Source organism: Oncorhynchus mykiss, chromosome 26, assembly GCF_013265735.2.
Source record: "Oncorhynchus mykiss isolate Arlee chromosome 26, USDA_OmykA_1.1, whole genome shotgun sequence".
Taxonomy (NCBI): Eukaryota; Metazoa; Chordata; class Actinopteri; order Salmoniformes; family Salmonidae; genus Oncorhynchus; species Oncorhynchus mykiss.
The window spans coordinates 43,234,810-43,246,570 of record NC_048590.1 but is presented as its reverse complement, the minus strand read 5'-3'; the positions used below and the strand labels follow the sequence as shown (position 1 = coordinate 43,246,570).

Sequence of the window (11,761 nt, the reverse complement as noted above, 5' to 3'; positions counted from 1 at the left end):
TTCCTCTTGCTGCTCTCTCCCTCTCCTCTCCCTGTCTTCTCTCTCTCCCTCTCCTCTCCCTGTCTTCTCTCTCTCCCTCTCCTCTCCCTGTCTTCTCTCTCTCCCTCTCCTCTCACTGTCTTCTCTCTCTCCCTCTCCTCTCCCTGTCTTCTCTCTCGCTCTCTCCTCTCCCTGTCGTCTCTCTCTCCCTCTCCTCTCCCTGTCTTCTCTCTCTCCCTGTCTTCTCTCTCTCCCTCTCCTCTCCCTGTCTTCTCTCTCTCTCTCTCCTCTCCCTGTCTTCTCTCTCTCTCTCTCCTCTCCCTGTCTTCTCTCTCTCTCTCCCTCTCCTCTCCCTGTCTTCTCTCGCTCTCCCTCTCTTCTCCCTTTCTTCTCTCTCTCTCCCTCTCCTCTCCCTGTCTTTTCTCTCTCTCTCTCTGTCTTCTCTCTCTCTCTCTCCTCTCCCTGTCTTCTCTCTCCCTCTCCTCTCCCTGTCTTCTCTCTCTCTCTCTCTCCCTCTCCCTGTCTTCTCTCTCTCTCCCTCTCTTCTCCCTGTCTTCTCTCTCTCTCCTCTCCCTGTATCCTCTCTCTCTCTCCTCTCCCTGTCTTCTCTCTCTCCCTCTCCTCTCCCTGTCTTCTCTCTCTCCCTCCCTCCTCTCCGTGTCTCTCTCTCTCTCCCTCCCTCCTCCCCCTGTCTTCTCTCTCTCTCTCCCTCGCCGTCTTCCCTCACTTCCTCTCTCTCTCCATCTCTTCTCTCTCTCATATTTTTCTCTCACCCCTTCTCTGTTCTCTTTGTCCCCCCTTCTCCTATCCATCTATCTCCTCATCTTCTCCTTTCAGACAGACTTATTCAAAGGGGTCATTACATGTTATAATATAGAAAGCACTAATTAAGAGATGCAGTAGTGGATCAGCTAATGAGTCTAGAGGGAACCAACAAGCTGTTATTAGTCTGCTACCTCTCTCCTTCTCTCTTTCATTAACTCTCTCTCTAACTCTCTCAAAGTTTCTCCTCTCCCCAACGCCTACAGTTACTACCTTCCCTCCCTCCTTACTCCATCCCTCGTTCCCCTCCTGTTTCTATGGAGAGAGAAAAAAAAACATTCACACCATCTCTCTACTGCTTCTGACTCAACTGAATGAAAGCGTGCCACTGACCATCACACACATACTGATCATCACACACATACTGACCATCACACACATACTGATCATCACACACATACTGATCATCACACACATACAGATCATCACACACATACAGACCACCATACACATACTGACCATCACTCACATACTGACCATCACTCACATACTGACCATCACTCACATACTGATCATCACTCACATACTGACCATCACACACATACTGATCATCACACACATACTGACCATCACACACATACTGATCATCACTCACATACTGACCATCACACACATACTGATCATCACACACATACTGATCATCACTCACATACTGACCATCACACACATACTGACCATCACACACATACTGACCATCACACACATACTGATCATCACACACATACTGATCATCACTCACATACTGATCATCACTCACATACTGATCATCACTACTGATCAGTACCTTCGGAAAATATTCAGACCCCTTGACTTTTTCCACATTTTGTTAGGTTGCACATTATTCCAAAATGTATTGAATAGTTTTTTCCCTCATCAATCTACACCCAATACCCCATAGTGACAAAGGAAAAACAGGTTTAGAAATGTTCTATAATTTATAAAAAATTAAAAACAAAAATATCACATTTCCTAAGTTGAAGCACCTTTGGTAGCAATTACAGCCTTGAGTTTTCTTTGGTATGACGCTACAAGCTTGGCACACCTTTATTTGGGGTGTGTCTCCCATTGTTCTCTGCAGATCCTCTCAAGCTCTGTCAGGTTGGATGGGGAGCGTTGCTGCACAGCTAGTTTCAGGTCTCTCCAGAGATGTTCGATCGGGTTCAAGTCCGGGCTCTGGCTGGGCCACTCAAGGACATTCAGAGACTTGTCTGTGTGCTTAGGGTTCGTTGTCCTGTTGGAAGTTTAATCTTCACCACAGTCTGAGGTCTGGACCAGGTTTTCATCAAGGATCTCTCTGTACTTTGCTCCGTTCATCTTTGCCTCGATCCTGACAAGTCTCCCAGTCCCTGCCGCTGAAAAACATCCCCACAGCATCATGCTGGTTGTGATGATGCCATGTTTCCTCCAGACGTGACACTTGGCATTCAGGCCAAAGAGTTTAATCTTGGCTTCATCAGAACAGAGAATCTTGTTTCTCATGGTCTGAGAGTCAATAGTGCCTTTTGGCAAACTTCAAGCGGGCTGTCATGTGCCTTTTACTGAGGATTGGCTTCCGTCTTGGCTCTCTACCATAAAGGCCTGATTGGTGGAGTGCTGCAGAGAGGGTTGTCCTTCAGGAAGGCTCTCCTATCTCCACAGAGGAACTCTGGAGCTCTGTCAGTGTGACCATCGGGTTCTTGGTCACCTCCCTGACCAAGGCCCTTCTCCCCCGATTGCTCAGTTTGGCCGGGCGGTCAGCTCTAGGAAGAATCTTGGTGATTCCAAACTTCTTCCATTTAAGAACGGAGGTCACTGTGTTGTTGGGGACCTTCAATGCTGGTACCCTTCCTCAGATCTGTGCCTCGACACAATCCTGTCTCGGAGCTCTACGGACAATTCCTTCCACCTCATGGCTTAGTTTTCGCTCTGACATGCACTGTCAACTGTGGGACCTTATATAGACAGGTGTGTGCCTTTCTAAATCAAGTTGTAGAAACATCTCTAGGATGATCAATGGAAACAGGATGCACCTGAGCTCAACTTCGAGTCTCATAGCAAAGGGTCTGAATACTTATGTAAATGTATTTGTTTTCTTATTCTAATTATTTTGTTAAATTTTCTACAAACCTGTTTTTGTTTTGTCATTATGGGGTTTAGTGTTAAGATTGCTGAGGATATTTTTGTATTTAATATATTTTAGAATAAGGCTGTAGCGTAACAAAATGTGGAAAAAGTCAAGGGGTCTAAATGCTTTCCGAAGGCACCGTACTGTACATCGCAGACACACACGCACGTACGTAAGCACGCAAACACACAGAATGTCAGATAGTGTGCATACTGAACTTCAACCTTTTCTCATTTGATTTAGGCTTACAACTTTCACATGAGGCTTTTGGTGTTCCAGCGTGTTACATTGCTGCTCATGTTAGATATCTTTGTAAGCTCCTCTGACAGGTAATTTATGATTCTATTGTCCCTAGAATGAGGCAACGAGGCGGGGTAGCTCTGGATCTGTGCAGTGTGTCAAGAGTTTTAAAAAGCCCCATATTTTTAGGGATCTCGGTAGAGCCGTAAAGTTTCACAAGAAAGACTGTCATTTGGCTTCGGACTGTGATGTTACCCTCATCCGATTCTCTCTCTCTCTCTCTCTCTCTCTCCTCTTTTTTCAGAGGACTGGATCCAGAGGAATTACTTACACACACACACACACACACACAGAGACACACACTTGACTGCCCGTTTGCTAACACAAGCCCCTCCCATGCCTCTCTATTTGCTTGTAGGGAAAGCACACTCAGACAGAATGTACACCAAGGCTGTGTCTGAAAATGAATGGCACCCTATGCCCTATGTAGTGGATACTTTTGACTAGGGCCCATAGCGCTCTGCTCAAAAGTGGTGCACTATGGGCCCTAGTCAAAAGTAGTGCACTATGCAGGGAAATGGGTGCCATTTGGGATGAGTCCATGGCCTTTACTTACATGCCTCTTTGTTTTACTGCCCAGCGGTTTACTGTGCTTGTCTAACCTCCTAAAGCCACTAAACCCACAGCGGCTGATATTTCTGTGTGTTAGCTAATCTCAGCCACTCCTGTTGACTGTAACAGGCTGCAGTACAAAGAGCTAGGAGATAGAGGTGGTGGTCGTGCTGAGAAGGTCAGATACACTACTCATCTGAGCTGAACATTTAAAGGGGCGGTCCAGTTCTGACCCTACTGGTTATGGTTCTTGTAATTAAAGGCCAAATACACGTGGCTATAAAGTTACACACTGACATTGGTTAAATATCTTTGCTGTGACTGAGCAAAATTTACAAAAACAAGTTTCTGGCCAACCCTGTATTTAGCCAAGACCCACTGTACTGGCCAACTATTTGGGAAAGAGTTTAGTAACACAGGTCAGAGTGGATTGAGGTTTTATCTGAGACACACTTGTTGTTCAGCACAGTCCTGCCTTCTTTTAACCTTGTCCTAACTCTCAACTAACCTTCCCCTAACCTTTCCCTCCCCCAATACAGCAGTACTGAATCTTAAAGCAGATCCTCCCTCTTTAACTTCAACCTTCCAACAACCTTCCCCTCCCCTCATACCAACAGTCATTTTGTGAGGACAACCCAACTAACCCCTGAGTCGTTAACCCTTCACAACCTTCCCCTCCCCTCATACCAACAGTCATTTTGTGAGGACAACCCAACTAACCCGTGTCGTTAACCCTTCACGACCTTCCCCTCCCCTCATACCAACAGTCATTTTGTGAGGACAACCCAACTAACCCCCGTGTCGTTAACCCTTCACAACCTTCCCCTCCCCTCATACCAACAGTAATTTTGTGAGGACAACCCAACTAACCCCCGTGTCGTTAACCCTTCACAACCTTCCCCTAACCTTCCCCTCCCCTCATACCAACAGTAATTTTGTGAGGACAACCCAACTAACCCCCGTGTCGTTAACCCTTCACAACCTTCCCCTCCCTCTCCCTCCTGAGAGAGTGTGCACGTGTGGCTCCTAAGTGGTCACTGTGTTAGATCTACAACCTATGAGAGAATGTAAAGACCCTGTACACTAACACTACAGCTGTTAAACCTTCAGCAGTTGTTAAGCTGAGCCCAGGTCAGTTTTAGTAGTAGAATTTAGTACTGTATTTACGTAACGTCGACCACTGCTCTTATCCAGGAACAGATAACATCAGCACCATGAACTTCTACGTTTCATAAAACATTGACTCTTAAAAGAAGAGGAGAGTCTTGAAAAAGGAAAAGTCAGGTTGAAAGAGTGAACATGAGAATGATGAGAATTTTGTGTGTGTGTGTTGTGTGTCTGCATGTGTGTGTGTGTGTGTGTGTGTGTGTGTGTGTGTGTGTGTGTGTGTGTGTGTGTGTGTGTGTGTGTGTGTATGCGCATGTGTGTGTCTGCGCATGTGTGTGTCTGCGCATGTGTGTGTCTGCGCATGTGTGTGTCTGCCTGCATGTGTGTGTCTGCCTGCATGTGTGTGTCTGCCTGCATGTGTGTGTTTGCGTGTGTGTGTGTGTGTGTGTGTATATGACTCTCTTGCATGTCCTATCCATAGTCTCAACTCATTCCTCACACACCAAACAGAGGCCCATGTTTTCTAACTAAAGCCCATTCAACCAAAAACCACTTAGACCCCTAAAATAATATCCAGACAGACACACACACAGACAAAGACACACATGCACACGTTAATTCTAGAATAACACACCAGTCTGGTGAATGACACCAGAATGAGAAGTTGACACAACGCACGCTCATTTGGGAAAATAATAGGCCTGCTTCTCAACATAAGGCAACTTATTGTGACTAACAGACAAGGTGTGTGCGCGCGTGTGTCAAAATCATGAAACACCCCATGCTACACATTTCTCTATGCTATACAGTGCAGTGCATTCCTGATGTTTCTCTCTGCTATACAGTGCAGTGCATTCCAGATGTGTCTCTCTGCTATACAGTGCATTGCATTCCAGATGTTTCTCTCTGCTATAGTGCAGTGCATTCCAGATGTTTCTCTCTGCTATACAGTGCAGTGCATTCCAGATGTTTCTCTCTGCTATACAGTGCAGTGCATTCCATATGTTTCTCTCTGCTATACAGTGCAGTGCATTCCAGATGTGTCTCTCTGCTATACAGTGCATTGCATTCCAGATGTGTCTCTCTGCTATACAGTGCATTGCATTCCAGATGTTTCTCTCTGCTATAGTGCAGTGCATTCCAGATGTTTCTCTCTGCTATACAGTGCAGTGCATTCCAGATGTTTCTCTCTGCTATACAGTGCAGTGCATTCCATATGTTTCTCTCTGCTATACAGTGCAGTGCATTCCAGATGTGTCTCTCTGCTATACAGTGCATTGCATTCCAGATGTGTCTCTCTGCTATACAGTGCAGTGCATTCCATATGTTTCTCTATGCTATACAGTGCAGTGCATTCCAGATGTTTCTCTCTGCTATACAGTGCAGTGCATTCCATATGTTTCTCTATGCTATACAGTGCAGTGCATTCCAGATGTTTCTCTCTGCTATACAGTGCAGTGCATCCCAGATGTTCCCTAAGCTGGCTGGTATAGGACCCCTGGCAGTGTGTGTGTGCAAGCGGGCGGCGAATGGGAGTGTGTGTGTCTCCGTGTGTGTGTGTCTATGTGTGTGTGTTTGTGTGTGTTCCACAGACGGGCTGGTTTAGCAGCCTCAGGTAATGTGTGTGTGTACATGTGTGTATCTGTGTGTGTATGCCTGCATGTGTGTGTGTCTATGTGTGTGTACATGTGTGTGAATGTGTGTGTATGCATGTCTGCCTGCATGTGTGTGTGTGTCTGTGTGTGCGTCTGCGTGTATGCATGGGTGTGCGTGTGTGTGTGTGTTTGTGTGTTCCACAGACTGGCTGGTTTATCAGCCTCAGGCAATGTCTGTGTGTCTGTGTGTCTGTGTCTGTGTGTGTGTGTGTGTGTGTGTGTGTGTGTGTGTGTGTGTGTGTGTGTGTGTGTGTGTGTGTGTGTGTGTGTGTGTGTATGTGTGTGTGTTCCACAGACTGGCTGGTTTATCAGCCTCAGGCAATGTCTGTGTGTCTGTGTCTGTGTCTGTGTGTGTGTGCGCGTGTGTGCGTGTGTGCGTGTGTATGTGTGTGTGCGTGCGTGCGTGAACATACCGTACCTTAAAAAATTATTCACACCCGTTGACTTTTTCCACGTTGTTGTTACGGCCTGAATTCAATATGGAATAAATGTAGATGTTTTCTTCACTGGCCTACACACAACACCCCATAATGTCAAAGTGGAATTATGTTTTTAGACATTTCTACTAAATCATTGAAAATGAAAAGCTGAAATGTTTTGAGTCAATAATTATTCAACCCCTTTGTTATGGCAAGCCTAAATAAGTTCAGGAGTAAACATTTGCTTAACAAAACATAATAATGAACTCACTCTGTGTGCAATAACAGTGTTTTAACAAGATTTCTGAATGACTATCTCCCTCAGTCAAGCAGGGAATTTCAAACACAGATTCAGACACAAAGACAGGGAGGTTCCAATTTTACAATTGGTAGATGGGTAAAAAAAACAGACATTGAATATCCCTTTGAGCATGGAGAAGTTATTAATTACACTTTGGATGGTGTATCAATACACCCAGTCACTATAAAGATACAAGTGTCCTTCCTAACTCAGTTGGCAGAGAGGAAGGAAACCGCTCAGGGATTTCAACAGGAGGCCAATGGTGACTTTAAAACAGTTACAGAGTTTAATGGCTGATAGGAGAAAACTGAGGATGAATCAACAACATTGTATTTACTCCACTATACTAACCTAATTGACAGAGTGAAAAGAAGGAAGCCAGTACATGCATCCTGTTTGCAACAAAGCATTAAAGTAATACTGCAACAAAAATGTGGCAAAGCAATTTACTTTTTGTCCTGAAAAAACCCCAGAATGGAGCTTAGCACAGGCAAAATCCTAGAGGAAAACCTGGTTCAGTCTGCTTTCCAACAGACACTGGGAGATTGACCTTTCAGCAGGACAATAACCTACAACACAAGGCCAAATCTACACTGGAGTTACCAAGAAAACTATTAATGTTCCTGAGTGGCCAAGTTACAGACTCAAATCTATTTGAAAATCTACGGCAAAACCTGAAAATGGTTGTCTAGCAATGTTCAACAACCAATTTAACAGAGATTTAATAATTTTGAAAAGAATATTGGGCAAATGTTGCACAATCCAGGTGTAGAAAGCTCTTAGAGACCCAGAAAGATTCATAGCTGTAATTGCTGCCAAAGGCGCTTCTACAAAGTATTGATTCAGGGGTGTGAATTCTTATGTAAATGAGATATTTCTGAAAATGGATTGAATCCATTTATAATTCAGGATGTAACACACCAAAATGTGGAATAAGTCAAGGGGTATCTTTCTGTAGGCGCTGTGTGTGTGTGTGTGTGTGTGTGTGTGTGTGTGTGTTCCACAGACTGGCTCAGCCTCAGGCAGTCTCTTTGTTCCTCATGCAGTGACTTTCTAAGTCAGTGCAGGCTCTGGTCCAAGACTACCACAGGAGAAAGTGTTAGGAACAGATGTCTACCTCCATCATTCCTCTATTCGCAGGGTCATACAGCAATTTGTATGTCGGCACTTTGTCATACATACTACACCCTATTCCCTATATAGTGCACTACTTTTGACCAGAGGCCTAAAGGCCCTGGTCAAATGTAGTGCACTATATAGGGACTAGGGTGCCACTTGGGACGCAGCCATGGTGCCTAAGCTGTGAGTGCTGTATTGTTCCTGTCTCTGAGATGACAAAGGACTTTTGCTTCGGCTAATAGAAAATGGGGGCTAGAGGCATGCAAGTGTGGGTCTGATCCTAGATGAGATGCACTCCTACTGGAAGATTCTTTGTGAATATGGGACCTGGCGTCCCCTTTTCAATGAACCCCTATCACCAGTATCTGGGTTAAGACTAAATAACAAACAAGAAAGTCTCACTTTTTTGCTGTAAAATAGATAGAAGATGCAGACCTATAGCATATCGTGGCATTGTGTGATGTGGTGCAAATGTCTTTATGTTAAGCAGAGAAGACCCAAGGGAAGAACTCAGTTTGGTTCAAATCACTCTGAGAGCGTCCAGGCTCATTCAGCTCTTCACATTACTTTCGAAGGTACTATAGTCATTTGAAAATACATATTTTTCAGAGTATTCACATTACAGGACCTTTTTTTACTAAAATCAGATTGGATGCAATAAACCCTGTGTGTGAAAACCTCCTCCCAGTGAACACATAGTCAGCGTATGAGACCGACGTGGGAATTGAACCGACAACCTTGATCTTCCCGCAGCCAGCACCACAGCATCACTGAGCCACCTGGCAGCAGTCCCAGTGACCAGACAATGTCTGGCTTAGCCACACATTCCCCATGAATTCACTTCCTAGCAGCTTTCATCCCACACCCACTAACACAGAGAAACCCAAAACAAGACTCCAACGAACACTATGCAGACTATAGTCTATAGATACTACAGATATATCAGCCATGTTAATGTAGCTCAGGTGTAAGTCATGAACTGGTTTAGTCACACACCCACTAACACAGAGAAACCCAAAACAAGACTCCAATGTACAGACTATCCACCGTGTCTGTGTAGCTTAATGCAGCTCTATCACTCATCCAGGCATGTCTAAGTCAGGAACATGAACAGCACTAGACACACATCCTCAACAAGAGAGAGACAGAAGCATCCAATTCTACAATCTTGGACTTAACATGACTGCATCACTCAAGACTAGGGGAGACAGGCTGAATCATTCGGGAAGTTTTCAACAAAGAGTCAAACATACTGTGTACTCAAAAAATTCAAAGTTATGGCATCTCCCAAAAAGACCAAAAGCAAGCTTTGACAAATCCTGAATGAGGTCAAAATGTGTCAGCTTTAAAAATAAATAAGAAAATACAATATTTTTGGGAGATGCCATCACATGGAATATATGACATTCCCCAGGTAAGCACCCCATTCCATACAAATCCTCCTAGTAGCACTGGAATATCTAAACTGAACATACTGAGTCAGGGGCGACATGTTCCCCCCCACATTCTGAAATTGCATTTTTGTCCCCCCCAGTTTTATCATAGGAATGTGATACAAAACGAGACAACGATGTGCTTTAGGACCATGTGGACGCCTCCGAGTAGTCGGATAGGCTGTTTGGAATGTTAATCTGACTGTATTTATCAAAATAAAATGAAACAACTTTCTATTTTACTTTCACCCTTCTAAACCAAAGTTGCGCTCCTGTACTGTATTTGATACTGAGTCCTAAGTCAAGTCCCTATAGCAGCAGGTCTGGGGACCGACATGGTCACAGTGATGTTGCTGACTGAACCATCCTGGTTGAATGATTCTCAGTATCAGAAGGGAATAAGCAGGGAATCCTGCGTTCTACAGCCAGGATTTCTGGGAAACTTGGGAAAGTTACCAGAATTTTGCAACCTTAATAGTGATAGTTAGTCAACACTGATTCAGTCCGTTCTAATGTGATAGGTTGTGATAATGTGAGTGACCAACACTTTCCCGACCCCAGTACAGGATCCATCTCTACAGAAAGGTTATGGCCTGAAAACCTGTGTTTTAAAGGAAATGTCTCATTGCTGTGTGCCTAAAAAAATGGGACAGATATTCTGTCAGGCTCTGCCTCTTTATACCACTTGTTCTCTCTTCAATAGCCTCTCTGGCATTTAACTGCATGTCTGAAATTCACAGACAAATGTGATGCTATTCATCTCTATTCAACTAACCCATGGGCCAAGTGACAGACCAGTATTTTCTATTGAATTTGGTGCTTCAAAAAAAGTTCTGGGCCATACAACCATACAAATTCCAGACAAATACTTCAGGAGAAATCCAACTTGAAACATTCAGACATGTTTCTGCGTATAATTAGGGATCATTTGTCCTGATATTGGTCAGATGCGAGCTTTTCAAAACATCATGTACTCAACATTTTAACCAGAATTTTGTGGTTCCTGATCCAAAAGGCCAAATTGAGAGCAAAAAAACAAGATAGCTTTATTATCCTGAGCTCTTCAGCCCAACGCCAGATGGATCAGCAGGAGCACGCGGCTTTATTGAATCAAACTGGAGAAAAGGTTCCACATGTGAGAAGATGCAGAGAGAAGAATGCATTGTATCCTGGACCTCTCAATATCTTCTCACATAGTGTATACGATAGAAAAAGACATTTGGGGACTTTTCCTACTGCTTAGAAATAGTTGTTCTTTTGACATGTCATGTGTGTCTCATTTGTTGTCTACACCCCAAAAACACCCCATCTTTCTCTCCCTTACTCCCACACGCCACTCACAGCAGACTCACTCAGAGGATCAGGTTTTCCATTGTGTGTGTGTGTGTGTGTGTGTGTGTGTGTGTGTGTGTGTGTGTGTGTGTACCCACCTGGTCGTCGTATCTGTAGGTAAGGAACTGGTCCTCGGTAGCGTCCTCCAGGAAACTTCCCTGAGGGGACAGAGCAAACTCAGGCAGGAACACGGCACCCTGGGTCTGGCTCTGGGTCGCTCCACACTGGGGAGACAGGAGGTAGAAAATAAACATATGAATAGAAAACTTGAAATCCCCCAAGAAGAGATCCCTGGTAACTCTGTTTCCCAAGAAGAGATCCCTGGTAACTCTGTTCCCCAAGAAGAGATCCCTGGTAACTCTGTTCCCCAAGAAGAGATCCCTGGTAACTCTGTTACCAAAGAAGAGATCCCTGGTAACTCTGTTAGAGGTTTTACCTGAATAGAGCTAATAATGTGAACTTCTTCCAACACACACACACACACACACGAGCACGCACGCATGCGCGCACACACACACACACGCATGTGTGTCATCATTGTGCAAATGTGCAGAGCAACATTCACTCCTCTCAGCTGCAGACTCAGCTCCAAGACGACGTAGTGCTAGTCACCGTAGCTCTCAGAACAGACCGTAAAT

General features: G+C 44.6%; 1 protein-coding gene across 3 annotated transcripts in view; it reads right to left on the bottom strand.

Moving 5' to 3' along the window:
* Positions 1-11,761, bottom strand: part of LOC110506863 (ADAMTS-like protein 3) — a 216,606-nt gene that overhangs the window by 179,293 nt on the left and 25,552 nt on the right. For all 3 annotated transcript variants that reach the window (XM_036963478.1, XM_036963479.1, XM_036963480.1), the window contains exon 3: positions 11,222-11,347. In XM_036963478.1, coding sequence (XP_036819373.1) covers positions 11,222-11,347 — 126 coding nt within the window. The remainder of the gene's footprint in view (positions 1-11,221; positions 11,348-11,761) is intronic.